General features: G+C 36.4%; 1 protein-coding gene across 4 annotated transcripts in view; it reads left to right on the forward strand.

Annotated features, from left to right (window-relative positions):
- The window catches only part of Smc5 (structural maintenance of chromosomes 5), a 74,461-nt gene that overhangs the window by 5,905 nt on the left and 40,715 nt on the right, over nt 1-27,841 (forward strand). For 3 of the 4 annotated variants that reach the window (XM_041661631.1, XM_041661632.1, XM_041661633.1), the window contains exons 3-8: nt 2,568-2,620; nt 3,787-3,949; nt 6,205-6,339; nt 8,017-8,157; nt 9,785-9,946; nt 13,584-13,655. In XM_041661631.1, the coding sequence (XP_041517565.1) occupies nt 2,568-2,620; nt 3,787-3,949; nt 6,205-6,339; nt 8,017-8,157; nt 9,785-9,946; nt 13,584-13,655 (726 nt within the window). Of the gene's footprint in view, nt 1-2,567; nt 2,621-3,786; nt 3,987-6,204; nt 6,340-8,016; nt 8,158-9,784; nt 9,947-13,583; nt 13,656-27,841 lie in introns of those variants that run through there. The other variant, XM_041661634.1, reaches the window with a different exon arrangement.

Here is a 27,841-nt window from a genome sequence, read left to right on the forward strand (position 1 = left end):
TTGGACAATGATCTGGACATTAAACTTGCATTTCAAAGATGAGAGGGTTGAAGTAGTTAATTTGCAAGGGCCAGCTCAGATATTTTATGACTATTGATATATACTTTGTTAAGTCATGAATTCATTCCCTCCGCACTTGGTTGTATTCTCAGTCTGTACAATTAGATTGGGTTGTGCTGTAGCAGCTTTTACCAGCCTTCCTGATTTTATTTGAAAGAAACAACATCTCTTCTTGGAAGTGGTAGGGTATTTAAGGGAGGCCCTGGAGTGCAGTGGTTCCTAAATACAGACTGTTGGCCTTCTGTATCTACATATTTAATATTTAAGTGAGATCCAAGTTCTCAACAAGAATACCTTAATATATTTCTATGTAAATGTTTGTATAAACATTTATTACAAGCACAATCTAAGTCATCTGAATGGATACTTATAATAAAAAAGAACTGTTTTCTATTTTTTCCCCCTCATTAGTACCAAATATTTTGTTATAAGGCAGTGCACAATTAGCTTGTTAAGAGATGTCACTGTCTGTGAGTAAATAATGTGAAGTCACTTCTCCAGCCAAGGCTGAATAACTTGTGTATGACAGAGCTGTGATTTGAACCTATAGTAGAAATTAGTATTCTCAGGTTATAAGAACAGAGGCCCCAGCCGGGTGGTGGTGGCGCACGCTTTTAATCCCAGCACTCGGGAGGCAGAGGCAGGCGGATCTCTGTGAGTTCGAGACCAGCCTGGTCTACAAGAGCTAGTTCCAGGACAGGCTCCAAAACCACAGAGAAACCCTGTTTCGAAAAAACCAAAAAAAAAAAAAAAAGAACAGAGGCCCCTACCCCATCTTTCTTATCCTTAATTTCATCATCTATAAAATGGGTATAAATGTACTTCAAGGTTGCCAATCGAATTTGGAAACTTTCCAGTTGTTTATCTCCATAGCTTATAATAAATGGTAGTTTATTTACAGTTATTATCACAAATCGTTAGCATGATTAAAAAATTATTCCAAGGCCTTCTTTCCTTTTTATGTTTTTAAAGTGAGTGTGTGTGTGTGTGTGTGTGTGTGTGTGTGTGTTCGTGCACCTATGAAGGCCACAGGAGGGTATCAGGTTTACCCATAGTTGTGAACCACCCACGATGGATACCGGAAACAGAACTCAGGTCCTCTGGGAAAGCAGTAAGTGCTCTTAACTCTCCAGCCCTTATTCTTTATATATCCTATAATGTTTTTCTGGTCACTACATTCTGATTAAATTTTTTTTCTATTGTTGGTGGTTTTCTTAAACTTACCTTTCCATGTATATTTCATAGTACTTTAAAATATAAATTTGTACCCACCTTATTTTGTGTTACTGCTACTGTTCCTTGTTTGTTTTGAAATGTTTTTATTTCTTCTTTAATAATAACATATACATATAGCCGGGCAGTGGTGGCGCACGCCTTTAATCCCAGCACTCGGGAGGCAGAGGCAGGCGGATCTCTGTGAGTTCGAGGCCAGCCTGGTCTACAAGAGCTAGTTCCGGGATCGGCACCAAAGCTACAGAGAAACCCTGTCTTGAAAAACCAAAAAAAAAAAAAAATTATAACATATAATATATTTGATCATGTTCATTCCTCCTCCCCCACTTGTTTTGTATTTTGAGACAGGTTCTCATATAGCAATGGCTGGCTAGTACTAGTTTGTAGTTGAGGATGACCTTTAACTTCTAATATTCCTGGCTCTTTCTCCCAAGTACTAAGGGGTGGAACCATAGCATTTCTGTCATTTTAGTATTTAGTACTTACGGAGCTCAAACTTAAGATCTAATGTGATGTTTTAGTCCGTCAATCTGTATTGTGTATAAATTCATAGTCGTAAAAACTAGTTCAGTGCTGGATAGTGATGGCGCATGCCTTTAATCCCAGCATTGGGAGACAAAGGTGGATCTCTGTGAGTTCGAGGCTAGCCTGGTCTACAGAGCAAGTTTCAGGACAGACTCCTAAAACTACATAGAGAAACCGTGTCTCAAAAAATGAGAGAGAGAGAGAGAGAGAGAGCGCTAAATCAGATGTCTGTTTTACTATGTAAATTATAATTTTATTAATCATGTTTAAAAGGTATTTGATAGCAGGTCTGACTTTAAAACAGGATAGGCACTGTTAAAGTGGTTGTTAATGTTTAATCTGTGTGCCTCTGTGGGGGTCCACAACAGTAGTAGATTTGGTATAATGCTTTGTGGTTGTAGTACAGAGCTTGTTCTCTCTGGGACTTTTTCCTCTTCCGAGAGTACATAGCATAGCCCATAGGCTCTGGAGCCGGATTACCCAGATTTGCATCCCTCCATTTACTACCATTGTAAGAGTCTTAACTGCCTACCACTGAAGTGGTCCATAATTTAAGTACCCTGATTGCTGTAGCGGAGGAGTGGTGGGACCTGGCCTGTACCTTTCAGAAAGTAGTGAGGATGGACATTCTTGCATTTACTGGGGGGAAAAAAATCTTGATTGGGCAAACAGTAATGACTTTTCTATATCTCTGATTGTTAGCCTGGAAATACTGTTGCTGCGGCTCACTTACTCTTTTTACACTGTAGGTTGGGTTTTTCGTGAAGAGAGGATGTTCCAAAGGTGTGGTTGAAATTGAACTGTAAGTGTGAAAGCTTCTAAAACACCCCTTTTGTGTATAGTTTTTCGGCTTGTATTAATACTTTTTTGATGATGTTGGAAAAGAAAAAGTAATATTGTGGCAAAAATAGAAAATGATATTTAAAGGATACATAAAGCAACGGAATACTTTTTAATGTGTCTTTTAAAAATACTATTTTAGAAAGTTCTTCAAAAATTATAGTTTAATAGGGGTAATGAATCAAAAGTATATGACATAAAAAAATGCCCAGAAGTTGTAGACAGGGCTGATGGTATACTTCATAATTTTAGCACATAGGAAGTAGAGGCTAGAGAGTAAGGAGTTGTCTGCTATTCAGGAGAATCAGGAATTCAAGGTCATTCTCCATCAGATAACAAATTCAAGTGCAGCCTGGATTATTTGTGGCCCTGTCTCAAACCAACAAACACACACTTCAGAAAGAGGGAGAGAAAAAAATGTAGTTTTTCATAAATTTAAGGCTTTTTGCCAGTTTTGAAATACTTGCGCTGGAGTATAGTGTAGTGGTCAAGTTTGCCTGATATGCTTACAGCCTTGGCTGTGTTCCCCTTATCAGGAAGATGGGTGAACAGATGGGCAGTATGAAGCAAGTACTTGCGAAAGCAAGACAGGAGTAAATACCCTTCTTTCCGATTCATTATTACAGTCCTCATAGGCATATACTGAGAGCATGGTAGACAATCCATGATTCACCCTTTGAACAGAGATTTTTGATTAAGGAAATTCTTACTATGTGGAAACCAGTTTTCATTCATGAATTTTCCAAGTAGAGGAAGTTTCAGCTGATTGTTATATTAGGCTTTAATGTACTAACCCAATTTGAATTGTAGTCAATATATGTGATTAAAGAATAATGTAAAATTAAAGGATAAATGAACGGTGTGTTTGGTGTTAGTATTGGCACTTATTTTAATTTCAACAATCTAGGTGATTTTTAATGTTAACTGAATAATAACTGATTTGTGGGATAATTACAAACAAAAAGCCAAGGTTTCTAATTGGGGAGGGATCCAAAAATTCCAGGAAAAATAAAAATTATAGTACTATTTATTTCTTAGACATTGGGAATAAGAAAAGTGATAGAAAATATTATTCTTAAATCAATGTGCGTTTTGAGTATAAAAGTTCTTCAATTATTCTTTAATTAGGTTCAGGACTTCGGGAAATCTTATAATCACCCGTGAGATTGATGTGATAAAAAATCAGTCATTTTGGTTTATCAACAAAAAACCTGTGTCCCAGAAAATCGTGGAAGAACAAGTTGCAGCCTTAAACATCCAAGTGGGCAATCTGTGCCAGTTCCTGCCTCAGGTCTGAGAAAATACAAGTGGACATGGGGAAATTTTGGGTGAATATTTTGGCTTTATGCCACAGAAAACATAAATACTATTCAAAAGATATTGTAATAGTATTTATATCAAACACAGTACTCTTAACATTTATAGTTCTTTGTAAAAGGAAGCTTCTATCACTTCATGTTATTAATATCAGTTAATAATATTATTTAAATTAAATAAAATTAATTTCACTTAATATGCAAATGTTACTCTTTACATTGAGCACAGCACTCTTAGTACTTACTGTTTTTATGTCTATGATGACATATATCTGTAAATGTAGTACTCCGGATCAAGTGAACCTCAATCATCCATATATTGTATTAATATATTAAAGTTATAAAGTGCTTTTTTAACGATCAGTTTTTTTCATGTGTATCTATGTGGTGTGCATTAGTATTTGAGTACACGTGTGTGCACATATTTTTAGAGACAGGTTGACATTATATGTTTTCCTCACTCACTCTCCACTTATTTACTAAGATGTGGTCAGAACTAGGAGCTCACCAGTTTGACTAGAAGATTCCGTGTGTCTGCCATAACAGTGGGTTTACAGGCAGGTTGCCATGCTGGGTACTAGAGATCGAAACTCCTATCCTCGCACTTGAAAGCACTCTAGTCATTGAGCCATCTCTCCATTTTCTCCTATAGGAAAGGTACTTTAGAGCAGAGTAGATCCACAACTTCATTTGCAAACTTTGACATTTTTCAAGGAACAGCTTCTTAAAAACATTGATGTTAATTCTTTGAGATGTCATACAATATGTTTTGATCATAAAGTTACCCTCTATTTCTTCCCCTTAACTTCTTCAGTATCCACCCACCTCCACCTACCCAAGTACTACCAACTTTGTGTCATTTAAAAATTTTTGTAATAACCCATGGACTCCAATTTGTGCTGTCCACATTCTCCTTGATTTGGGCCATGCACTGGTTAATATACCAGGAGCCACACCCAAAGAAAACTGATTCTCCCAGAAGCGTGCAACTTCACTGTTCATAGCTCCTCAATTAGGAGTTGAGATTTGTGAGCCACTTCCAGTTAGAATGGTGACTGGTTTGGGTCTGGAGAGATGACTCAGAGGTTAAGGTCACTGACTACTCTTCCAGAGGACCTGGGTTCAGTTCCTAGCACTCACATGGCAGCTAACAACTATCTGTAACTCCAAAATTCGTTACCCTCACACGGACATACACGCAGGCAAAACACTAATGCTCAAAAAGTAAAAATAAATTATTTAAAAAGTATGTATTACTTGACTTGTTCATTCTTACGTGTGGTGATCCTGAAAAGCCACAGTTAATGAATAACTTTTTTACAAGACAGGATTTCCCTGTAGCCCTGACTGTCCTGGAACTTGCTCTAGTTGGCCTTGAACTCTGCTTGCCTCCACCTCCTGAGTCTTGGGATTAAAGGCATGAACCGCCACACCCAGCTTAGTGAACAGCTTTTAATAGGTTTGTATGAAGTATTGGTTAGGATAAAATTCTTTGATATGTAGGAGTACTTTCTAACGCCTAGTAATATTTTTCATTTGTTCACTAATAATAAAATATCTTGAACTAAAGAGTTAGCTCATTTGTTAAGAACATATGCTGGTCTTTCAAAAAACCCAAATTTGGTTTCTAGCACCCACATATGGCAGTTTACAACTGCCTGTAACTCTAGTTCTAGTGGATCTGATGCCTCCGCCTTGACTCCTTGGACATTGCACTCAGATGTACAAAACACAAATACACGTGACATAAGAGAAACTTTTAAAAAGTCCTGATAATTTAAAGTTAGTCAGATATCTTTTATTTTAATGTTGCGTAGTGACTAAGTTATAGCTTATTTTCTTCACAAACGTAATGATGATTTGGTTCAATAAGTCCAAATTAAATACAAATTTAAAATTTGAAAGTTCTCCAGAAAGAAATATTTTAAATCGTTCCCCATTCCTATAGGTGTTAGTGATCATTTCAGTCTGGAAGGCTGTTTCCTTTAACTCCAACACAAATACTTGTTTATTTGTGTAAATAATTCTACCTAGGAATAGTGACATAGACAGTTTTTAAAGATTATAAAAACATGCTATCATTTTTGAAAAACAGTATATGAAAGATTATAAGAAAATTCATATCTCAAGATTTTTAAACAAATGAAACCTACCTTGGTAAATTTAATACATTGTAAATGTAAATGTGTTTATGGATAATAGTTGCTGATAGTTAATTTTGGTGCTGTAGGACAAAGTTGGGGAATTTGCTAAACTCAGCAAAATTGAGCTGCTTGAAGCTACTGAGAAGTCAATTGGTCCTCCAGAGATGCACAGATACCACTGTGAGCTCAAAAACTTCAGAGAGAGGGAGAAGCAACTAGAGGTATTTAGTAATAGACAACTCATTTCCCTTGTCATTTACTGATTCTCTTTCTCAAAGTGTGTAAGAATGGGTGGTATTTTGGTATGTTGAGTAGATTCATAATTGTGGTTGATTTTTTTTCACCCAAGCTTATATTTCTAACATCAAATGATGGCAGAAACCAAGAATGATTTTGATTTTATGAAGTTTTGACTATGAATATTATGAAACATTTGACTATTTCAGTAAATACATGTTGCCAGTTGAGTTTTTAAGGAACTTTCTCATAGGAAGATACATTTTTCTTCCATTTGTTACCCATTAACTACCTGCCATGTGCCAGGCACTATATAAGGTTTTAAGTATTATAGAACGGTGTGTTTAAAAACACTTCTGTTGATGTCATTTGGGGTAATTTCTTCTTAAATCGAATGAAGATAGACTTTATAAGCAAAGTTATAGATTAGCTAAGTACTTTTAATTTTTACCTTTAATAAGTAGATATATAGAAGTGTTATTACCTATCGTTTTTAAAAATAGTTTAGTTACTATAGTTCTAGATTCTTAGATTTTAAGGCTGTATGTTTTTATAATTAAAAAACTAAATATACCTTATCTTTAAATATAACTCTCTAAACTTGATAAATGTTTTATTGTAATAAAATGTTGATTTTATTGTCTTACTTCAAAAGGAATTGGTCCAAGAATTTTGTGGTTAGTCAGTTCTGAGTCTGGTACTCCTTCAGTTCTTTTGTCTTATTTTGCATCAATATAATACTTGCACCAGAAATACATTTTTAAATTGCCTCCCTCCCATGAAGGAAACAAGCATGATTTTTTTCCCTCTAGGTTCTTCAGTGCATCTTTGTGTTTGTTAGTATGCAGTAGAAAAATGTGATTTTAGCTTTTTGTCATCTTAAAGTCCTTAAGTCCTAAGCATTCATGAATACTAATCCGGATATTACTTTGCATTCATATGCCATTTTTTAAAGCTTTTATTAAGCTTTCATCTGGGTAGATTGGACAAAAATCTAAAATGTTTCAAACTCCGAATCATGAATGTCTTATAGGTGTCTACAAAGCTTCAGTTTAGGGGCATTTAAGAACTTGGGATTACAGATGCTTACCTGGTAGTAACATCTATGCACACATTCCATCATTTGATGCATTTCAGAAGTAGAAGCACTTTTAGCATTGTGCGTTTCAAATAAAGGATACTTAACCTCTATTCAGTGAATTGCTTCTTTTATTTTTTTAGGCAAAGCCCTGGGCTTAGAAATGTTGAAGGGCTTCTTCACAGTTTCATGACTAATGTATTTTAGCTCCTTGAACCGGAACCTTTCTGCATGAGTGTTACTTTCACCTGGTTTTTTTTTCTGTTGTATTTAGATAGGATCTTTTGTAGCCCAGGCTGGCCTTTAACTCTGTGTGTAGCCAAGAATGTAGACCTTGAGCATCTGATGCTCTTGCCTCTACCTCCTTAGCACTTAGTTGCAGGTGTCTATCACTAGGTTGGTTTTAAGCAGTACTGGGGTTCAGATCCAAAACTGCATGCCTTCTAGGCAAGGATTCTTTCTATCTCACTTTTACATAATTCTAAAGAACTCTTAATTCTTTTTGTAAAATTTTGATTATATTGTGTTTCATTGTTAAATTTTATTTTCATTTAACCTAATTGTCAACAAATACTTATTTTAGACCTCTTGCAAAGAGAAAAGTGAATACCTAGAGAAAATGGTTCAGAGAAATGAAAGATACAAACAAGATGTGGAAAGATTCTATGAACGAAAGCGACATTTAGATTTAATTGAGATGCTTGAGGCAAAAAGACCATGGGTGGTAAGTGTTAATTATCTGAGGTAAAAGTAGGTGACTCTTCAGTTGTCTTAGGTTGTTGCCTTCTATTGCTGTGATAAACACAATGACCAAAACTAACTTGGAGAATAAAGGGTTTATTTCAGCTTATGCTCATAGTCTTTTGAAGGGATGTCAGGGTAAGAACTCTAAGCAAGAACTTGAAGACAGAAACTGAATCAGAGGCCATGGAAGAATGCTGCTTACTGGCTTGTTCCCTATGCCTTTTTTAACCTGCTTTCTTATCCCCAGAGCTAATGTCCCAGGGAAGGTACCACCCACAGTGGACTGGGTCCTACCACAGCAATCATAATTTAAAAAACTGTAGGCCATCTGATGGAGGCAGTTTTTCAATTGAGGTTTCTTCTCAGATGTCACTAGCTTGTATGAAACGGACAAAAACAAAACAAAACTAATAAATGCAGTGATTGAGTACTTACAAAGTACATCTTTTTAAGTGGGCATTCATTTTTTTTAAATATTTATTTATTATGTATGCAATATTCTGTCTGTGTGTTATGCCCTCAGGCCAGAAGAGGGCATTCATTTATGTGGTAATTGGCATATATCAAATAATCAGAAAAATACTTAATTTTAACATGTAATGTAACTTTAAAAGTAGTAGCTAACTTGAATATAAAATGAGTGCCCGGGGCTGGAGAGATGGCTCAGAAATTAAGAACATTGCCTGTTCTTCCAAAGGTCCTGAGTTCAATTCCCAACAACCACATGGTGGCTCACAACCATCTGTAATGAGGTCTGGTGCCCTCTTCTGTTTATTATTATTTTTCACTTTAACTTTTAAAGTCTTTTGGATCCTTCTTTTTTGTGTGTATGTTATCTTTTTTGTTTTGGTTTATGGCTTGATTTGGTTTTTAGCTTTTGAGCTTGTCTTGGAACTCACTCTGTAGACCAGGCTGGCCTCAAACTCACAGAGATCCACCTGTTTCTGTGATTCCTTCTTTTTTAAGAGATTGACTTTAATCTTCTTAATTTAAAATTTGTAGTTTTTTTCCCCTTTGTTTTATTTCATTCACTTTTTCAAAAGATACTTTTACTTTTAATTGGGGGAAAAGAAGCCAGAAGACGTTTGATCCTTTAGAGCTGGAATAGTGGGTTTGAATTGCCCCATGTGTGAACTGGGTCACTCTGAGCAGAAAGCACTCAACTGCTGAGCCATCCTCGAGCCTTCACAACCTTCATTCACTCTTACTATAATATCTATTTTAGCATTCTCTTTTCTCGTTATTCAACAAATACTTAGCTAATTCCTGTGGAGTGACATCTTTTATTGTGGGAGGTTGTTCACTCCTTTCATCATATGAGTCCCAGGAATTTAACTCATGTCAAGTCAGCAGGCTCAATAGCGGGCACCTTTACCTGCTAAGCCATCTCTCTGGCCCAGATATTGTTTTGCCAAATAGCGACTACATATTTCTTTTTGAGTTTTTTGTTTTTGACCAATTTTTTATCTTCAAAATTGAGATTGTTTTGTTTATTCCTTAATCTTGTCTTTATTAATAAATTTTAAAAAATTCTGCATAGTCTTTGGCTTTATTATGTATTAATTTGAATTACTTAATATATTTATGTTTCTTGAATTATTTGTAAGGAATATGAGAATGTACGTCAGGAATATGAAGGTGTGAAACTAGTTCGTGATCGAGTGAAGGAAGAGGTCAGGAAACTTAAAGAGGGGCAAGTTCCTATGACACGTCGAATTGAGGAAATTGAAAGGCAGCGTCGTACTTTGGAAACTCGAATCAAAGAAAAGGTACTTTTGTTGTTCACTTTTGGATTGTCTGAATTCTATTTACAATAGGAAAAATACTTTTCATGTCTTTGAAAGTATTTTCTAGGGTTCACTTGAAGCTTTTATTGCTCAAGTTCTTTAGGAATTAATTTAGTACTTGCAAGAACTTGTCATGATTAGAGAGAAATGTTGCCTTAAAGAAGAGAAATGTTGTCTTAAAGAAACTTCAAGTTGATAGTTGCTGGGCATATTGGCTCAGGTCCATGTCTTAGCACTTGGGACACTGAGGCAAGATCCCCTCCTAACCTCTTCCCTCCCCTTCAACCTTCTCCCAAGGTCCCCATGCTCTCAGTTAACTCAGGAAATTTTGTCTTTTTCTACTTCCCATGTAGATTAGATTCCTATGTTTGTCTCTCTTAGGGTCCTCATTGTTGTCTAGGTTCTCTGGGATTGTGATTTGTGGGCTGGTTTTCTTTGCTTTATGTTTAAAAACCAGTAATGAGTGAGTACATGTGGTAATTGTCTTTCTGTATCTGGGTTACCTCACTCAAAATGATGTTTTCTAGGTCCATCCATTTTCCTGCAAATTTCAAGATGTCATTTTTTTTTCTGCTGTGTAGTACTCCACTGTGTAAATGTACCACATTATCTTTATCCATTCTTCGGTCGAAGGGCATTTAAGTTGTTTCCAGTTTCTGGCTATGACAAACAATGCTGCTATGAATATAGTTTGTGGCACGATTGAACTTCCTTTGGATATATAGCCAAAAGTGGTATTACTGGGTCTTGAGGAAGGTTGTTTTCTAATTTTCTGAGAAATCGCCACACTGACATCCAAAGGGTACTCTTTGGGTTACTTCCTTCAGGTAGTAGTGTTTGGTTGTATAAAGAACAAGTAGGACATTTCCTTATAATCTCCTTAACTTGTTGTCGCATAATAGAAAACTCTTTTTTTTTAAAACCTTTGCTATTGGCATGATGTTTTTTATAAAATTCTTATGCCTTCAGCATATTTATAATCAATAATTGATTATCTTGTGCTAGAGGACCTGACAGACCTGTATGGGATCAGATGCATGTTATACATATATGGGATAATACCTACTCCTAATTATATCTTGTACCTGAATAAATAAAGTCATTTCTGTATCATCTGGTATAAATTCAGTGGTTTCAGTATACAAAACATCTCTTTCTGCATATTGCAAATGGGTAACTATGTTGAGAGGTTCTTAAAATCCCTTAGTACCATGAGAATAGCATATAATTTTGACTTTTGGACAGAATCGTAACAGTTTTGTTCCACTTTACTTAAATTTTCTGATTTATAACCTGCCTTTTCTTATTTATTTGCATCAGTATAGAATGTAAGGGCTCCCGTTATTGGTGTGTAACATACAATGCAAGGAAGGATCCAATTAGTTCACTGTATAAGTTGAATTCTCTCGCTTTTGGGCTAGTTGTTAATCTTTCCCAAAAATTACTATAAGCTCTTTGCCAGGGTTCACTTTCTTCCCATAATTTATCAATTTCATCATTATTAAAAGGTGTTATAATTTCTGCTGTGTATTCCTGCTAATTGATGAAGTCTCAATTTTCCTTTTAGAATTAACTTAGAGGCTTTTTCCACATAGGTTTTTAATTTTTCACTTGGTTTATGTGGTAAAAAGATCCATTCTAAGATAATATCTTCCCTTTGCATTAAAATCCCTATAGGGGAATGTTTGGAGGGTAATATGCCTAGAATGCAGTTAAGATCTGGATCTACATGATCCACATGTACCTCCTGTAATTTCTCTTCAAAGTTAATTCTCAGCTTCATCTGATAATTTCTTAGGACTGTTTAAGTCCTTGTCACCATTATTTAAATTAATCAAGTCATTAGGACTTATCCCAGTAGTGGGTTGTAGCTGGAAAATGTCTCCTAGAAATCTTTGGAAGTCCTTAAAGGTCAGCAATCAATCTCTCCTAATTTGTGCCTTTTGTAGTCTAATTTTCTGTAAGCCTATTTTATAGCCTAAATAATTAATAGAATCTTCTCTTTGTAGTTTTTCAGGAGCAATTTGTAATACCCAACAAGGCAAAATTTTCTTTACTTCTTCAAACATTCTTTCTAAAGTATCTACATTTGAATCAGATAGTAAAATGTCTTCCATGTAATTGTAAACTATAGATTCAGGAAATTGCTTACATATAGTTCCTGACAGCTGCCATATAAAATATTGGCACAGGGTGGGACTATTTAACATTTCCTGTGGGACAATCTTCCTTTGATATCTTTTAGCATGCTGAGAATTACTATAAATAGGCATTGTGAAGGAAAATTTTTCTGTCTTTTTCTTGTAAAGGTATAGTGAAGAAACAGTCTTTTAAGTCAATAACTATAAGAGACCATCCTTTAGGCAATAGGAAAACAGAGGAATTCCAAATTGTACAGGGCTCATTGGTTGACTCTTCTTATTAGCAGCTCTTAGATCTGTTACCATTCTCCATTTTCCAGATTTTTTTTTTTTTCCTGAAACAAGATTTTGCTGTAGCTATCAATTCTGTCCCGGAACTGACTCTTGTAGACCAGCCTGGCTTCAAATTCACAGAGATCCTCCTGCCTCTGCCTCCTGAGTGCTGGGATTAAAGGCGTGCATCATCACTGCCAGGCTCCAGATTTCTTTTTAACAACAAATACAGGAAAATTACAAGGGCTGGTTTATTCTCCATTATGCTGTGGATTTATAGTTGCTTTGTGACACCTGAAGTTAATGCTAAACTACTTTAAAAATTTTTGTAGGGAGTAGAAAAAAAGTTACAATAAATTAAGGAACACTTGTTTTGCAACTCTGTTCATAAAAGAAGCCAGCTATTAAGGCTTTCTGGAAAAAAAATCTCTGAGCTTATGTGTATGTAGAAATGTACATGGTCTATAATATTTTAGAATTCTTTTCCTGAAGAGGTGCTTGTGGCTACTGAAGTCGCACATTGTATCAGTCTACATATGTGTATTTTAAAATTATTACTCTTCTAAACCATGTAACAGGAATAAATAGTTATTAATTTTAGGCGTCATATTCTTACTTCTCTCCTTCTTTTTGAGCAAAAACCTTTCTAATACTTGCATTCTTTTCCTACCCACATTCCAGAGAGGCACTATAATGATAGAAGCCATTGGCTCTGAATTGTCATTTAATAATTGCCTAGTCTTATTTTCTTCATATACTAAAACAGAATGTCTAGTCTGACTGTTTCATCAAACTGTTTTCAATGTCAGACAAAATATAAGAAAACATGGTGGCGCATGCCTTTAATCCCAGTACTCGGGAGGCAGAGGCAGGCAGATCTCTGAATTCGAGGCCAGCCTGGTCTAGAAGAGCTAGTTCCAGGACAGGAACCAAAAGCTACAGAGAAACCCTGTCTCGAAAATAAAAAAAAAAAAAAAAAAAAAAGAAAGAAAGAAAAAAAACAAATACATATAAACAAGTGTATGTACATGTATTACTATATCCACATTTTAGTATTGATAGGAATAACCGTTATAGATTTCCTATACCATTAGTAATTTGGTGGTAATTATAATCTTGATTTGAAGTAGAATGTGGGAAAGTTTTGTTGTAGGTTGATTCACATAGTTTTTAATTAACCTTTTCTTTCTGGTTCAATCTTGCAGGCAACTGATATTAAGGAAGCATCTCAGAAATGCAAGCAAAGGCAAGACCTTATAGAACGGAAGGATAGATATGTAAGATTCCTTTACTAAAAAGTTGATTACCTTAACTTACCATAACTTGTTTTCAGGTTGGGACAAATGGTTATTGTAATTGTTTGGAAACTATCCCGAATCCTCCTTGTTCTGTTAGTTTCTCTATGAAGGAAACTAAGATTTGTAAGTGTAGTACATGTATAAAAGGTAATTGGAGAAAATTCCTTAAAGTTACTCATATGGCTACATCTCATGGGTTTTAAATTTTTTTATTTTGGTTTAAAATGCTGTAATTTTTATTATCTGTCTATCTTCCTTCCTTTTTTCTTCCCTCCCTACCTCCCTCTCTCTCTTCCTTCCACAGGGTTTCTTTGTGTAGCCCTTTGACTATCCTGGAACTCACTCTGTAGGCCAGGCAAGCCTCAGAGATTTACCTGGCTTTGCCTCTGAGTGCTGGGATTAAAGATGTGTGCTACCATGCTTTACTTAAAATGTAATTTTTAATATTGTCATTTGACTAAGATTGCTCATAGGAGCTTACTATTTTAATTCTGTAGTTAGGAAAATTTTTAGGGACAATAGTGATAGGAAATGAAGCTAGGGTTCTGCTGTACTCCAGCTTCTATTTACAGAATTTAGACTGTGGATTGGGATGACAATTTCCCACACAATGCATAATGCTAATTGTATTGCTATAAGGTCATTTAATGTAGCCTTTATAACCTAGAATTGTTCCTTAATTTTAAAATTACATTTATTTATTTGTTTGTTTGTTTGTTTATTTAATATTTATGTATATGTATCTCAAGATGTGTGTAGAGGTCAGAAAAAACTAGTAGAGTTGGTTGTCTTCTTTTATATGGGTTGTTTAACTTGGATCTTTACTCCCTGAGCCCTTGGCTACTCTTGAATCTTTGGTTTTGAACCCAGTCTGCTAGTCTCTTGTCTTTTGACTGAGGAATTGACACCATTACATTCAATTTGTATTGGTAGACCTGTTTTGGTATTTTGTTGATTTTGTGTGTTTGGTGTTTTCCTCATTATTGTTTGCTTCACTACTGTCTGTGTTGACTTACTCTATCCTGTAGCAGCGTGCCTTTGCTGTCTTTCTCTTTAGTCTGAAAGATTCTTCCATGTATCTTCTATAGAGTAGGGTTAGTCGGAAATTCCTTCAGCCTTTTGTTATTTTTTTGTTTTATTTTGTGGAACGCTTGTCTTTTTCTTTAAAATAGGACAGACCGTTTAGCTGTGTGTAGTAGAGTGAATTGGCACATGTTGTCTTTCAGAGTTAGAAATATGTTGTTGCAAGACTCTAACCTATTAAATAAGCTGTTTTTCTAGTGGGCCTGCCACTCTCTGTGACTGGTGCTTTTCCCTTGCAGCTTTTAAAATACTTTTTTTTTGTTCTGTACATTTTTGTGTTTTAATTATAACCTGTTTGGTGTTCAAAATGCCTTCTATACCTGGATCAGTATCTGTATCTAGATTTGGGATTTTGGGAAGTTTTCTGTTAAGGTTTTGTTAAAAATGTTTTCTATGCTTTTGGCATGAAATCATTCTTCTATGATCATGATTTGGTCTTTTGTCATAATACCCCATAACTCTTGAATGTTCTGTTTGTACCTTCTGTTTTTCATCTCTCAATTGTCTGTCTGAGTGTTCCAATTTCTTCTACTCTGTGTTCAAATCTTGATATTCTGTCCTTCCCTTGATCCATTATGTTGGTAAGGTTTTTTTGTGGAGCTTTTTAATTTGACTTAATGAATTTCTTATTTCCGTTATTTTGTATTTGTTTACTTAGTTATATATTCATTGAGTGTGTATGCGTGTGTATATGTGCATGTATGAGTTTATGTGGATTGTATGTCATGACATGTGTGTAGGGGTCAGAGAACAGCTTATGAGAGTCAGTTCTGTCCTACCATGTGTGGGACTTGGGGATTGTCTTAATTTGGATTTTATTACTATGAAGAGACACCACGACCATGGCAACTCTTATAAAGGAAAACATTTAATTGGGACTGGCTTACACTTTCAGAGGTTTAGTACATTTTATTCGTGGTGGGAAGCATGGTGGTGTGCAGGCAGACATGGTGCTGGAAAGGAGCTAAGAGTTCTACATTTTGATCTGCAGTCAGCAAAAGCAACTGTGTGCCATACTAGGTGTAGCTTGAACATGTAGGAGACCTCAAAGCCTGCCTCCACAGTGACATACTTCCTCCAACAAGGCCATATCTTTTAATAGTGCCTCTCCCTATGGGCTAAGCATTCAAATGCATGAGTCTGTGGGGGCCATTCTTATTCAAACTACTACAGGGATCAAATTCAAGTCTGCATAATTGCTGGCATTCACTTTTACTCACTGAGCTATCTTACCTTTGAGAAGGATCTTAATGAGAATTTAGACATGATAAGTCTTTTTCTTGAACTTACTATGTAGTAGCCCAAAATAATCATGAACTTTGGATTCTCCTGTCTCTGGTGCTGGGATTATAGATGTGAACCACCATTCTGGACTTATGCAACGTTTAAGATAAAACACAGGACTTCATGCGTGCTAGGCTGTCATTCTACCAGTTTAGGTGTATCCCCAGCCTCCTTCCTATCTTCAGTTTTCACATTTGTCTGCTTCTATATGAGACTTGCCTTGAGTCTATCCTGCTTAGAATTCATGAGTTTCTTAGTTCTGTTTAGTGGTTTTCTGTGAAGTTGGAAAATTTGGGGCTATTTGTTTCTTCCAGTATTCTTTTTACCTCCTTCTCATTTTCTGTTTGATGTATCACAGGTCTCTACAGAAATGTTTATTTTTCTTTTTCGTTCTCAAACTGCAAAATCTGAGTTGACGTTGTTTGGTTTACTTATTCTTTGTTAGGCTTTTTGAGATCTGCTTTTGAGTCCTTCTAACAAAACCTTGTTTTGATTAGAACACTCTCAGTTCCAGAATTTCTTATTGGCTGGATTTTGTATTGTCTGTTTTAAGTGTCTACATTTGTTAATATTGTCTCTTTTGTGAAACTGTTCTTTCTTTTAGATATGGTTTTCTTATGTTTGTAAAATATGAATAGATATTTTAAATAAAGTCCTTAGTCTTTTCTAAGTCCATTTCTTGGCTTGTTTGGATAATTTTTCTGTTGGCTTTTTTGTTTTTTCTTGTGTGGCTGCCAGCTTTCTTATTTCTTAGAATGTACTAACCATTTTTGGTCAAAAGTACACAGTTTAGATAGCAGAATGTGGCACGTCTAAAGATTAGTTCTCTTCCATTCACAAAAACATGATGTTCTTACTCATTGATGATGAATGGCTGCTTGTTTGTAATACTGAGGCTTGAACCTAGGCTCTCACTCCAGGCTCTACTACTGAGCTTTATCTTCAGCCTCATTAATGATGTTAGTGATTGTCTAGGGACTTTCCTCAGTCTTTAAAGTAGTATTTATTGGCTTTTAAGTCACTGTTGGGTTGGTCTTCTCACAGCTGAACAGACAAATGCCTGGAACCATTATGTGTGCCAAGCTTTGGGGAGTGAATATGTTGGGCTCTGCCCTCAGCACTGAGTTCAGTCATGTTCTAACTGTTCAGTGATTTCCAGTTTGTTTGTTTTTTGTTTTAAATAAGAGTGTAATAAACTTGGGGTTAATTCCATTGTAAATACACACATCTGTTCCAGTCTTCACTTCCTGTTTTTCTAGACTACAGGGTGAAACAGGCAAGAGCTCAGGTAGCCCTGGATATGCACAGTCCTATTTTTTTTAGGTACCACTCTGGACACCAGAAGCTTCCAGAGGCCTAATTGAACAGCTCAGTCCAGTTTCTTTTTAAGACTTTTGCTTTGTTGTTTGCTGCAAATGTTATTCTTATCCCTCTTCAAGCAGCTATGATATTCAGTAATTCTTCTGCTTGTTCTTGACAAGTATGTTCGGAAACAAAGTTGTTTTGCACTGGGTAAGCTGTGAGTCAGATTGGATCTAGACAAGCCTTATGAATACTGTTTTCTAAGAAACCGCTATACAAAGCAGATAATGACAATTCTCCAAAAGTTGTTGGGTTGTTAGCTTTCACTAGCATTGTGGGTTATTATCAAGGATGTGGCAGAGGTGGGGAGACAAGATAGGTGTGGGAATTCGACATGTTTAAAACTTTACAAAGCTTATTACTTTTACCAGATTCAGGGTAGATTTGGTTTGGCTAGTTAACATTTCCAAGTTTGCTACAAACATTTGATTAAAGTTAATATTGATAGTTTTTGTCATTGTTTGTTGGTTTTTATAGAGAAAAGGGTTGTAGAATTCCTTATTTCACTATTCCTGATGAAATCTAAGTCTATTCTATATCTACAGAAGAGTGTTGCTGGGATTTTAATAAGAATTGTATTAAACCTTGGGAGAGAATTGAAATTTTTACTGTTTTGAGTCTTCCACTCTAGGAACACTGTATGTTAGATTTTTTTCTGCCTTCTGTCAGCACTGACTGTTTACAGCACACATTTCACTTGTGTTTTGTTAGGCTTAAACCTTAATCTGCCTACTTCCCCTCTCTTTCTCTCCTCCTCAACCAGATTCTGTGGATTTTTTTAGATACCATGTCACATGTAAATAGTGATAGCCTTAGTTTTTCTCTTCTGATTTATTTGTTTAGTTTCCTTTTCTTGCCATACTCCTCTGTTAAATAAAAGTGATGAACACAGACTGTCTTGAGATCTTAGGCAATGAATTTCCATCGGATGTATGTTGTAGGCTTTTTATAAACAGAATGCACTTTATAAGATTCAGGAAGTTTCTCTATATATTGTTTCTGAGAATATTTATTTTGAATGAAGTTAAATTTTTGTCAAATATCCTTTGTCTGTTGATAAGTTTGTATTGTTTTCTTCTTTACACTATTGATATGATGGATTTACATTTGATGGTTTTTTAATAGTAAACCAACCTTATTTCCCTAACATGAACCCCACTTGATTGAGGTATATAAATGTGCATCTCTTTTTCATATATGAATGGCATTGCTAACATTTTGCTAACAGATGTTTTACTCTGTTTATGGGGGATAGTGTTCTTTTGTAGTGTTCTTTTTTCACTATGTCTCTAATTCATTTCCTAAAGTGAACAGGGGAGTGACTTTGTGAACAGGATGTGTATGAGACAAGTATTGATTCTTCTTTAAACATTTTCCATAATTCTGAAGTGAAACTATTTGGTCCTAGAGGTTTTTTTTTTCTTTTTTAATATTAATGTATTTATGTTGGAGCAGGCTGTGAACACTATGTAGTACACATCCTGCTTGTAGAAGTCAAAGGACAATTTGTTGACTCGGTTCTTTCCTTCCACTGTATGGATTCTGGGGATCAAATGAACTCAGGTTATCATGCTTGGTGGTGGGCACCATTACCTGCTGAGCCATCATTCAGGCTCCCTAGAAATTTATTTTAGAAGCATTTAAAGTTATGGATTCAATTCCTAAACATGGCTTTTAGATTGTTCAAATAATCTCTGTTATAAGTTTTGGTAATTTGTGTTTAGAAAGCAAATCGGTTTGCTTTATTCAAAATGTCAAATTTATGGGTGTCCTTGTATCCTTCAGTACGTATCTAGAGACTTTAGTTAGATCCATGTGTTATTTCATGGGCAAGTTGTGTTTCTTCCAATTTTCCTCTAGGTTCTATAATGTCTTACCAGAAGTTTGTTAATGTCCCCCCTCTTCATTTAGTTTTATTGCTTTTTTTTCTTTCCTGTTTTATTTTTTCTTTCTATTTATTGTTATCTTATTTTTCTTCTGCTGCTTGCTGTGGTTTTATTTTGCTTTTCTTCAAGGTGTAATTTACTGATCTGAGACATTGTGAACACTCTTGCTGATGCACATTCTCCTTTTTTTTTTAAAATATTTATTTATTATGTATATAATATTCTGTCTGTCTGTCTGCAGGCCAGAAGAGGGTACCAAACCTCATTACAGATGGTTGTGAGCCACCATGTGGTTGCTGGGAATTGAACTCACGACCTTTGGAAGAGCAGGCAATGCTCTATAACCACTGAGCCATCTCTCCAGCCCTGTACATTCTCCTTTCATCACTGCTTAAGCTCTGCTCTACGTATTTTTTTTAAAAAAAAATATTTATTTATTTATTTATTATATATACAATATTCTGTTTGTGTATATGCCTACAGGCTAGAAGAGGGCACCAGACCCCATTACAGATGGTTGTGAGCCACTGTGTGGTTGCTGGGAATTGAACTCAGGACCTTTGGAAGAGCAGACAATGCTCTTAACCTCTGAGCCATCTCTCCGGCCTCCTGCCCTACATATTTTGATATGTTCTATTTTTATTTTCATTCAGTTTACTGTATAAATTCAGTTTAGGGTGTTCTCCATTTTTTTAATTATTTTGTTTATTGTATACACTTTAAACAAGCCTGAAAAAATTTAAAAAGTGTGTAAAATAATTATCAAATGCAATGAAACATTTGAGATTTTGAGATTTAATAAATATACATTCCAGTATCAGAAGTATTGAAAAAATAATTCTAAATGTAATACTTTGGTTCAAATGAAAATTTAATTATTCATGAATACAGAAATAGTCAAATGAAGAAAAACATTTTTCTGATAAAGTTAATTATACTTTATAAAGTGTTAATTTCCATATATGTGCTTATGTATTATAAACTTGTTTAGTTTGTTTTTTTTTTATTAAAAATTTCCGCCACCTCCCATTTCCCTCCCCCTTCCCCCACTCTCCTCTCCCTCCCTCTCCAGTCCAAAGAGCAGTCAGAGTTCCCTGCCCTGTGGGAAGTCCAAGGGCCTCCCCCCTGCATCCAGGTCCAGGAAGGTACGCATCTAAACAAACTAGGCTCCCTCAAAGCCAGTACATGCAGTAGGATCAAAACCCAGTGCCATTGTCCTTGGCTTCTCAGTCAGCCCTCATTGTCCGCCACATTCAGAGAGTCCGATTTGATCCATGCTTTTTCAGTTCCAGTCCAGCTGGCCTTGGTGAGCTCCCATTAGATCAGCCCCACTGTCTCAGTGGGTGGGTGCACCCCTTGTGGTCCTGCCTTCCTTGCTCATGTTCTCCCTCCTTCTGCTCCTCATTTGGACTTTGGGAGCTCAATACGGTGCTCCGATATGGGTCTCTGTCTCTATCTCCAACCATCGCCAGATGAAGGTTCTATGGTGATATGCAAGATATTCATCAGTATGGCTATAGGATAGAGCCATTTCAGGTTCCCTCTCCTCAGCTGCCCAAGGAACTAGCTGGGGACATCTCCCTGGACACCTGGGAACCTCTCTAGAGTCAAGTCTCTTGCCAACCTTAAAATGGCTCCCTTAATTAAGATATATACTTCCCTGCTCCCATATCCACCCTTCCTTTATCCCAACCATCCCATTCCCCCAAGCTCTCCCCATCCTCCCCTTCTCACTTTTCTCTCCCTGTTTCCCTTTACCCCCATCCCACTCCACCCCCAAGTTCCCAATTTTTGCCCGGCAATCTTGTCTACTTGCAATATCCAGGAGGATAACTATATGTTTTTCTTTGGGTTCACCTTCTTATTTAGCTTCTCTAGGATCACGAATTATAGGCTCAATGTCTTTTATTTATGGCTAGAAACCAATTATGAGTGAGTACATTCCATGTTCATCTTTTTGGGTCTGGGTTACCTCACTCAGGATAGTGTTTTCTATTTCCATCCATTTGCATGCAAAATTCAAGATGTCATTGTTTTTTACCACTGAGTAGTACTCTAATGTGTATATATTCCACACTTTCTTCATCTATTCTTCCATTGAAGGGCACCTAGGCTGTTTCCAGGTTCTGGCTATTACAAATAATGCTGCTATGAACATAGGTGAACAAAAGCTTTTGTAGTATGATTGGGCATCTCTTGGGTATTGCTGGGTCCAGGGGTAGGTTGATCCCAAATTTCCTGAGAAACCGCCACACTGATTTCCAAAGTGGTTGCACAAGTTTGCATTCCCACAAGCAATGGATGAGTGTTCCCCTTACTCTACAACCTGTCCAGCAAAGGCTATCATTGGTGTTTTTTATTTTAACCATTCTGACAGGTGTAAGATGGTATCTCAAAGTTGTTTTGATTCTCATTTCTCTGATTGCTAAGGAGGTTGAACATGACCTTAAGTGTCTTTTGGCCATTTGAACTTCTTCTGTTGAGAATTCTCTGTTCAGTTCAGCACCCCATTTTTTAATTGGGTTAATTAGCATTTTAAAGTCTAGTTTCTTGAGTTCTTTATATATTTTGGAGATCAGACCTTTGTCTGTTGCGGGGTTGGTGAAGATCTTCTCCCAGTCAGTAGGTTGCCTTTTTGTCTTAGTGACAGTGTCCTTTGCTTTACAGAAGCTTCTCAGTCTCAGGAGGTCCCATTTATTCAATGAGGCCCTTAATGTCTGTGCTTCTGGGGTTATACATAGGAAGTGGTCTCCTGTGCCCATGTGTTGTAGAGTACTTCCCACTTTCTCTTCTATCAGGTTCAGTGTGTTCGGACTGATATTGAGGTCTTTAATCCATTTGGACTTGAGTTTTGTGCATGGTGATAGATATGGATCTATTTTCATTCTTCTACAGATTGACATCCAGTTTTGCCAGCACAATTTGTTGAAGATACTCTCTTTTTTCCATTGTATACTTTTAGCTCCTTTATCGAAAATCAGGTGTTCATAGGTTTGTGGGTTAAAGTCAGGGTCTTCTATTCAATTCCATTGGTCGACTTCTCTGTTTTTATGCCAATACCAAGCTGTTTTCAATACTGAAGCTCTGTAATAGAGTTTGAAGTCAGGAATGGTGATGCCTCAAGAAGTTCCTTTATTGTATAGGAGTGTTTTGGCTATCCTAGGATTTTTGTTTTTCCATATAAAGTTGATTATTGTCCTCTCAAGATCTGTGAAGAATTTTGATGGGACCTTGATGGGGATTGCATTGAATCTATAGCCTTTGGTAGAATTGCCATTTTTACTATGTTGATCCTCCCAATCCAAGAGCAAGGGAGATCCTTCCATTTTCTGGTATCCTCTTCAAATTCTTTCTTCAAATACTTAAAGTTCTTGTCAAATAGATCTTTCACTTCCTTGGTTAGAGTTATCTCAAGATATTTTGTGCTATTTGTGGCTATCATGAAAGGTGATGCTTCTCTGATTTCCCTCTCTGCTTCCATATCCTTTGTGTATAGGAGGGCGACTGATTTCTTGGAGTTGATCTTGTATGCTGTCACATTACTAAAGGTGTTTATCAGCTGTAGGAGTTCTTTGGTGGAGTTTTTGGGGTCGCTTACGTACACTATCATATCATCTGCAAATAATGAAAGTTTAACTTCTTCCTTTCCAATTCGAATCCCCTTGATTTCCTTATGCTGTCTTATTGCTATTGCAAGAACTTCAAGCACTATATTGAAGAGATATGGAGAGAGTGGAAAATGAGTACACTACAGACTTGCCAATAGTCTGCCTGGTGGAAGCATTTTCTCAACTGAGGTTCCTTTTTCCTGATAGCTCTAGCTATCTAGAAGTTGACAAAAAACCATCCCGTACAGGATCTAAACTCAAGTCCTCACACTTAATAGCAAGTGATTCACCCTCCAAGCACATTCCCAGCTACTTGTCTGCCTTTTTGTATGTCGTCATGCTTTTGTTGCTCTTGGGATATTCCTAAAAGTGCATTTACCTTAGATTATGTGTTTTCTAAGACCTCCGTTGGTAATTTATTGTAATGATAGTGGCTAAAACTCGGCTTACAGTGGTTTGAGATTATTTCCAAAGGTCTTTCATTATAAATCATTTGAAAAACTTGTTTGAAGTAGTCTTGAAGGGGATAGAGTTAGGTATTTATAGGGACTGTTCTTACTTTGTGGAAGATAAAAACTGCAGATGTGATGAGTTTAAAGTAAGATATGATTTTAAACTATTCTAATGGAGTATGGGGCAAGGACATGAGCTGACTTAATAGTGGAAGGCAGCAGTAAGACCGAAGAATGGAGGAAATGAGGAATTTCCATAAGAATGAGAGTGTGTCAGGTAGTTTTCACTGCCATTTTTGTGACTGTAAACCAGTTTTCCAGGATGCCTTACATTATTTCAGTTGCTTAGATATAGCAGAAACATGTAGTTAGTTAGCATTAAGCTTATTTTCTTTTCAGTATAACATGAGCTGAGGATCAGTGGGTCTTAACAAGGAAATGATTGAATGGCACATTATGGAACCCAGGTGGCTAAAGAAATAAAGGAGATGATGGATTGAGATGGTAGTAAATGGGTTGATAGATTTCAGGATCCTTTGGATTTAAAGAATAGGTAAACTAGGAATACCAGGCAGAATATAGTGGAGAGAAGGAAGTAATTATAGAATACCTTTGCAGAAATACAGTTTTCAGAAGCTGTGTGGCTTTTAGTGAATTACATTGTCTACAATATAAGGAAAATGTCATTGAAGTTAAAGAGGTTAAAAAAAAAAACACAGAGACCAAAAAGATTGACTTTCTGTGTTTAGGTTGAAGTCACATGACCCACAGGCATAATGGTGGATTAAAGAAGACAGTGAATCAGGTGCCAGAGTCATCAGTCTGTAAGTAGTGAGGGAGAACTTTGAGGGAAGTAGTTAATTTGCTACAATGATGATGGGTAGCATCATCTGACCCAATGGTATTAAAAGAAACTGAAATAGAGCGCAGTGAAAGGAGAAAGGAGGTAATTGTCATGACTTTGGTTCTAAACCTAAAGTAAAGATTTATGGCCAATAAAGGCTTACTTGTGAGATCTCAGCAGAGAAGTATCTTCCAGAAATACCCAGGTTTCAGCTAGAATAAGAAAGTACATTCAAAGAGATTAAGCAACACTACAATAGTATTAAAACCTGGAGATGTGAGATTTAAACTTGCTATGTGCTCATGTTCAACATCAGTACCAGTCGTGGTGGGACTGATGTGATTGTTGGTGGTATTGATAATCTGCTGGATGAAGGTAGCAAATGTGTTATAGTTGAGAAAGCATAGCCAAAAAATAAGGAGTCATTGAGGTGTGTTTCTGTTTTTTAAAGTCCGATTTTAAAGGCTTTCTTTTGGCAAACCTTCTGCCCAATCTACTGGGTTTTTTTTTCTTTTATTATTATTATAAAATATATCATTGTACCGAGTGTTCAACATTTATATATGTTCAGTTTCTTGTCTCTTGTGGGCTTGGATGTTTTTATGTGTTTAGTGAATGAATTCTTGTTCTTATACTCTGACATGCTCACTTATTCTCCTGAATGATTTGGATTTTGTGAGTTTCATGGCTGAATATTGTGATTTCTTGTCTATTTCTTTAATTTTTCAATGTGTGTATATACATAAACTTTCTGCTATTTTCTTTTATTTCTCTTTGTTTGATACAGAAGACAGGATTTGGCATATGTTTGCTTTATTTTCTTGATAGCACTAAATTTGAATTTCAGAAAGAAATCCTAACTATAAGGAATAAAGTGTGGTGCTTCAATATGACAAGACATGATACTGAGGCTAATTTTTTTTTTTGCAAGAATATGTGGGGAGCATAGTGAAAATGTCAGTAAAGCTTGAGTGATGTCATTTAATACAAGTGTTTATAAATAGGATATAAGTAGGCATTGAGGATGTATAAAATCTTAAAGATATCCCATTATAAATTATTTTCATTTGTTCTGTCTACATTTTCCATATTCTTTTTTATTGCTTTATAAATAATACTATTCAGAATTTCCACCTTCTCCCCTCCTCCCATTTCCGTCCTGTTACCCCTCTCCCCCTCCAGTCCTAAGAGAGGACAGGGTACCCTGTCCTGTGGGAAGTCCAAGGCCCTCCCTGCTCCATCCAGGCTTAAGAAGGTGTGCATCCAAATAGAATAGGATCCCAAAAAGCCAGTACATGCAGTAGAAACAAATCCCAGTGCCATTATCATTGGCTTCTCAGTCAGCCCCGATTGTCGGCTGCATTCAGAGAGTCCAGTTTGATCCCATGCTCCTTCAGTCCCAGTCCAGCTGGCTTTGGTGAGCTCCCATTAGATCAGGCACACTGTCTCAGTGGGTGAACCAACCCCTCGTGGTCCTGACTTCCTTGCTCATATTATCCCTCCTTCTGCTCTTCAGCTGGACCTTGGGAGCTCAGTCCAGTGCTCCGATGTGGGTCTCTGTCTCTATCTCCATCTGTCTCTGGACTATGGTGATATTCAAGATAGTCATCAGTCTGACTGTCAGGGCCCATGGGCCCCGACATAGAAAACTATTTTCCCTCACTCGACTGGTACAGAGGCGTGAGAAATAACCAGACACAGCTTACATCATCATCACGGAAGGGCATCTCAGGCTTCTCTCCATCCTGAAGATCTACCCTCGTTTATTGTACAAAATATCTTTTTAACCCCCCAGTCAACCAAGGTAGATATCTCATTAATATTCTCTTTCCGGGGGACTCAGGACAGGGAAATACCTGCAACTTAGTCATCAGCTTTGGCAAACACCTCTCCCCAGGCGATGTACATTTTTAACAAAAGAGAAAGGAGCAGTACATCCTGGCTATTGTTGAGGCAGTGACAGTCTATATGACCACCTCAGGTGGGACCCATGGCTTCAGAGCCTGGCTACCACACCATATAGAAATATGGGCCTACAATCCACTCTCTCTTATTAAATTTTAACAACCCCTGTGCTTCTGCAACAGGACAGATGGGTCACGTCTGGCTTGGGCAAAGTCTTTTTCCTATTACCCAAATTTATGGGACAAGGCCAATTCAGGCACCCTCTCCTCCACTGCCCAGGGACCTAGCTGGGGACATCCCCATGGACACCTGGGAACCCCTCTAGAGCCAAGCCTCTTGCCAACCCAAAATGGGGTACTGAACTGAACAGAGAATTCTCAACAGAAGAATTTCAAATGGCCAAAAGATACTTAAGGACATGTTCAACTTCCTTAGCTATCAGGGAAATGCAAATCAAAACAACTTTGAGATACCATCTTACACCTGTCAGAATGGCTAAAATCAAAAACACCAATGCTAGCCTGTGCTGGAGAGGATGTGGAGTAAGGGGAACACTCATCCAAACTTGTGCAACCACTTTGGAAATCAGTGTGGCGGTTTCTCAGAAAATTAGGAGTCAATCTACCTCAAGATTCAGCAATACCACTTTTGGGAATATACCCACGAGATGCCCAATCATACTACAAAAGCATTTGTTCAACTTTGTTCATAGCAGCATTGTTTGTAATAGCCAGAACCTGGAAACAACCTAGTTGCCCTTCAATGGAAGAATGGATAAAGAAAGTGTGGCACATCTACACATTAGAGTACTACTCAGCGGTAAAAAACAGTGACATCTTGAATTTTGCATGCAAATGAATGGAAATAGAAAACATTATCTTGAGTGAGATATTCCATATTCTTTATAATTAATTTATTATTGCTCATGATGGAGGAAAGAAAGAAATAAATGTGATTTAGAAATAAAACTAGTTAAGACATTATGCAATGTGCTAAATTAACAGATTATACAACGTGCTTTTATCTATTTTTAACACAACATTCTAGTTATAAAAGTAAGGTAAATGTAGAAGCTTATATTTGTGTATATCTGGTGGGGTTTTTTTTGGTTTTTGGTTGTTAGGTGTATGTATGTATGTATATGGGTGTTTTGCCTCCTTGTATGTCTTTGCATACATGTGTTCCTAAAGCTACAGGAGTGTACTGGATCCCCTGAAACTGGAGTTACTGGTGATTGTGAGCTGCCATGTGGGTACTGGGAATCAAGACCAGGACCTTTAAGGAGCTCTTAATCACTAGCCATCTTCCAGTCCCCCGTTTGTAAATGTCTTTAAAGAAAATGATATTTTTAGAATACTATTATTTTAATTAAATTCTTTGACAATAAGTAGCAGTCAATACATCTGATTTTTAAAAATTTATACTGATTATAAGTCAAAATTTTTAAATATAAAGATGATTAAAATTTCAGTGTTAACTTGGATTGTTAGCAGAACAGAATTTCGTTGAAAGAAAATTCTTTGATATTAAAAGTAAGAACTTACAATTAGTATCATTTCTTTTTAATTTTGGTCATATGTGTGGCATATATTTCTGTAAATATTTGGGCATCTGGTTTTATGTGTTTTTATCCAAGTATTTTAATGAGCATTAATTATATGTTAAGTTGCTCTTAAGTACTTTTGATACACTTAACTACTAGTATACCTCTTAATAAGAGAAGTGCGTGTGTGTGTGGTGA

Source organism: Microtus oregoni, unplaced genomic scaffold (genome assembly GCF_018167655.1).
Source record: "Microtus oregoni isolate MIOR12 unplaced genomic scaffold, Mior012 000012F_ref0000307, whole genome shotgun sequence".
In the NCBI taxonomy this organism is placed as follows: Eukaryota; Metazoa; Chordata; class Mammalia; order Rodentia; family Cricetidae; genus Microtus; species Microtus oregoni.